This window comes from Gavialis gangeticus, unplaced genomic scaffold (assembly GCF_001723915.1).
Source record: "Gavialis gangeticus isolate Ggan-Ray unplaced genomic scaffold, GavGan_comp1, whole genome shotgun sequence".
NCBI lineage: Eukaryota > Metazoa > Chordata > Crocodylia > Gavialidae > Gavialis > Gavialis gangeticus.
Window position 1 is genome coordinate 45,511,290 of NW_017728994.1, and position 3,413 is coordinate 45,514,702.

The window sequence follows — 3,413 nt, forward strand, 5'->3', positions numbered from 1 at the left end:
TGGGCTGGGCTGGGGGGAGAGGGGTCTGCCTGGCCGCGCTGAATGTCCGCGACGCCACTCCGTGCCTTGCGCCCGCCCGGCCGGGAGTAAAACCGTCTTGCCAAGCCACCGCCTGCGTGTCTGTGTCCGAAGCCCCCCAGCCCCAGGCGCCCCCACGTACCCCGTGGTCACCCCTCGGTACAGCCGAGAGCGGTGGGGGGCTCTGGGCAGCCTTGGAGGCACTGAAGCAGTGCCGAGGTGCAGGGTCCTGGAGTCCAGGGCTGGGCGCTGAGCCACACGCTGTCCTGCTGGAGGGGGCACAGCAGCCCCCGGCCCGCCCCGAACGCTCCCCTCAACCCAGGCAGGGAGGAGGAGGATGCGGTGCAGGTGCAATGAGTTTATTCCCAGCTGGACTCTGCGTGGCCACAGGAACCCACCGCCTCATGCCTGGGCCAGGCTGGATTGATGCTGAGCTCCCAGGCCACAGCTGCCCTCGCAGGGGTAGGGGGCAGCTGGGCAGGTGCCGGGGGCTGGAGTGCATGCGGGGTGCAGCGCTGTGCAGGGGGGTCAGAGCCAGCCGTTGCGGGCAAAGGCCCGGCGCAGCGCAGCAGCCTGGTCCTCGCTGAGCGGCAGCAGCGGTGCCCGGCAGGGCCCCCCCTGGTAGCCAAACCACTCCATGGCCTGCTTCAGCCCCGCCACGCCGAAGCGCCGTGTCACCTGGGGCCGGGCAGCCTGTGAGTGCCTGACCCATGCCACCGGGGCAGCGACCCATCAGCGGGGCCACGAGAGCAGCCTGGGCAGCAGCAGGGCAGGGCGCCCAGCTCCTGCCAGCCCAGCGCCCTCCATGCCCCTGCCCGGCTCCTGCCTCTCAGCAGAGGTGGGGAAGGGGCTGCAGCCACCTCTGGGGGGACGCGGTGGCAGTGTATAACGGGGGGAGCTGAGTTCAGGGCTTCTAGGCTGGGAGCTGTGCCCCCCCCACCCCAAATCCCAGCCTATAAATAGGCTTCTGCCTGCACTTGGGGGTCGAGCTGCAGCCGGGGCCAGGGGACATGCTGTTCCTGGCACGGTCCTGAGGGCAGGGCCTGGCTCCTTCCTGCACAGCCCTTCCCGAGGCAGCTGGGCCCGGGAACCCTGCCCGAGGCTCCCCCAGCCCTGCCGGTGCCCCTCACTCCTGACCCGCAGCCCCCCGGGACCCTACCGCCGTGTTGGGCTCAATGAGCCGGTGCTGCAGGTCCCGGGCCTCCTGCCAGCGCCCCTCCTGGCACAGGCGCTCCAGCTGGCACAACGGCGTACCCAGGACGTTGGCAAGCGCGCAGACCCCCCCGACGGCACCTGGGGCAGAGGGGCCGGGCGTCACCAGGGACAGGGGCCCAGCCCTCCCCAGCAACATCCCCATGGCCCCGTCCACCCTCTTCTCGAGGGTCTCCAACACCCCCCAGATCCAGCCCAGCTCCCGGCTGCCCCCACCTACCCACGGCGTAGCTGGCCAGCAGGAAGCCGGCCGACCCCGCCAGCACCTGGAAGTCCTCGCACCGTGTCTTGTGCACGATCAGCCCCAGGCGAGTGATCTGGGGAGACAGGCAGCGTCCCCCAGAGCCTGGCCCCGCCTGGGACCCAACCCCCACATCTGCCTCGAGCCCCCAACTCACATCGCCACCGCTGTCCTTGAGCCCCACGATGTTGGGGTGCGGGGCCAGGGCCAGCACAGCCTCCAGGGGCAGCTCCAGGCCGGTGTTGGCAGGGACGCTGTACAGCACCACGGGCACCGGCGATGCCTCTGCCACCTGCGCACAGAGCCGGCAGGGCTGGGACACGCAGCCCGCAGGGAGCCGCCACGGCCGCGGGGCCCCACGTCCTCCCTGTGCCCAACGCCAGGTACCCACCCCAGGACCGGCCTCGCCCACGCCCACGCCATGCCAGCTGGGCCTGAGCCTTCCCCTGCCCCTCACCTGGGTGTAGTGGAGCACCAGGGCAGCGGTGCTCATGGCACCCCGGTAGTAGCAGGGTGTCACCACCAAGACAGCGTCGGCACCCGCCTGCGCCATCCCCGCCGTCAGCTCAATGGTGGCCTGCGTGGCTGCGGGGGGAGAGGCACGTTGAGAGCCCCCCTCCACACAGGGCCCTCCAGGGCAGCAGGATCGGGCCCACACAAAGGGGATCGGGGCCACGGGCATCTGAGCCAAGGCAGGGGTGAGGGGCCCCCCCCGTCTCACACTCGCATCCGGAGCCGGCCAGCAGGAGGCGGTGGCGGGGCACGGCCTGACGCACGCGGGCCACGATGTCCAACCGCTCCGGCCCCGTCAGCAGTGGGCACTCGCCGTTGGAGCCCTGCACCACGAAGCCTGCGCAGCCGGCAGGGGTCAAGGGCAGGGTGGGGGCAGCCCCCGGCCCCAACCAGGACCCAGCCCAGAGCCCACATGCCCTGAGTCCCAGGCCGTGACGCTGCCCCAGACGCATGTGCCCACGGATGTGAACCGCTCCCCCACCCCAACGTGGACCGGGCCCACCCCAGGCTGGAGGCTGCAGGGCAGAGCCCTGGCGCAGGAGGTGGCGGAGCGTGGCCGTGGCCGTGGCCGTGGCCGTGGCCGTGGCCTGGAGGGTCTCCTCCCCTGGAGTGGTCCGGGCAGCCTGGCGGGACGGTGCGTACACATGCGTGCGTGCAGTCTATACACCATGCCAGAGCTGGGGGGAGCAGCTTCACCCTCTGCCCCTTTCTGAGCTGCCTGCACTGGAGCAAAGTCCAGCCGAGGCTGCATCCCTGGGCTGGCAGCCGGTCAAGGCCACGGCCAGAGCCCAGCTGTGCGCCCCCCCGCGCTGGGCACCGTCCCTGGCAGGCAGCCATGGCACATCGGGAGAAGAGACCCAGCACCTCGCTGCCCCCAGCCCTACGGTGCCAGCACCTGCCCAGGGCACAGGCTCATGTGGCCTTGCCAGGGCCTCTCCAGGGTCCCCAGGACCAGGCCGGCTCTGCCCCGTGCGGGCTGCTTGGAGCCAGACCAGGCTCCATGGCAGGGTCTCCACGAGGTCGGGGCTCCGCCATGCGCCCCTGGCCCGAGGGGGGCAGCACTGGAGGGGCTGAGCCAGTCCCTGCCCCGCACCATGGCTGCCCCGGCTCCGCCGTGCCCCCTGCCCCGCGCTCACCTCGGAAGGGGACCTGGGCGTAGAGGCGCAGGTTGTCCTCCAGCCGGGCGTAGTCCACGCTGCCCTGGGCCGTGAAGGGGGTGGCCAGGGGCGGGTAGATGCCCCGCAGGTCCAACCTGGGCGCCGGCGTGGTGGGGGCGGTGCTCAGCGCCCTGCCCAGCACCCCGGGGCGCCAACCTCGGGCCCCCGGCCGCAGCAGGGCCATGAGTTCCATGGCAGGACTGAGCTCCCAGCTGCTGCCCAGGCCGTTAATGATTGACACGGCTCGTTAGGGATTCGCTGCTCCCTGGCGG

The 3,413-nt window shown here is 71.8% G+C and overlaps 1 protein-coding gene across 1 annotated transcript; it reads right to left on the reverse strand.

Annotated features, from left to right (window-relative positions):
• Nucleotides 1-361: 361 nt before the first annotated feature.
• On the reverse strand, nucleotides 362-3,376 carry HOGA1 (4-hydroxy-2-oxoglutarate aldolase 1). Its single transcript, XM_019502688.1, has 7 exons — nucleotides 3,121-3,376; nucleotides 2,193-2,321; nucleotides 1,929-2,056; nucleotides 1,629-1,763; nucleotides 1,451-1,547; nucleotides 1,178-1,311; nucleotides 362-696 (listed from the first exon to the last, which is right to left on the reverse strand). Exons 1-7 carry the CDS (start codon nucleotides 3,332-3,334, stop codon nucleotides 547-549), a joined length of 987 nt encoding a protein of 328 aa, XP_019358233.1. The 5' UTR covers nucleotides 3,335-3,376; the 3' UTR covers nucleotides 362-546.
• Between the last annotated feature and the right edge of the window lie 37 nt (nucleotides 3,377-3,413).

Excerpts from the sequence above, each read along its gene's own strand:
- HOGA1 (XM_019502688.1), bottom strand. The coding sequence starts at position 3,334 with ATGGAACTCATGGCCCTGCTGCGGCCGGGGGCCCGAGGTTGGCGCCCC. Across the intron at positions 2,322-3,120 it reads CGCCCAGGTCCCCTTCCGAG|GCTTCGTGGTGCAGGGCTCC; the intron begins GTGAGCGCGGGG and ends CCGGCTGCGCAG. Across the intron at positions 697-1,177 it reads TCATTGAGCCCAACACGGCG|GTGACACGGCGCTTCGGCGT; the intron begins GTAGGGTCCCGG and ends GCCCGGCCCCAG.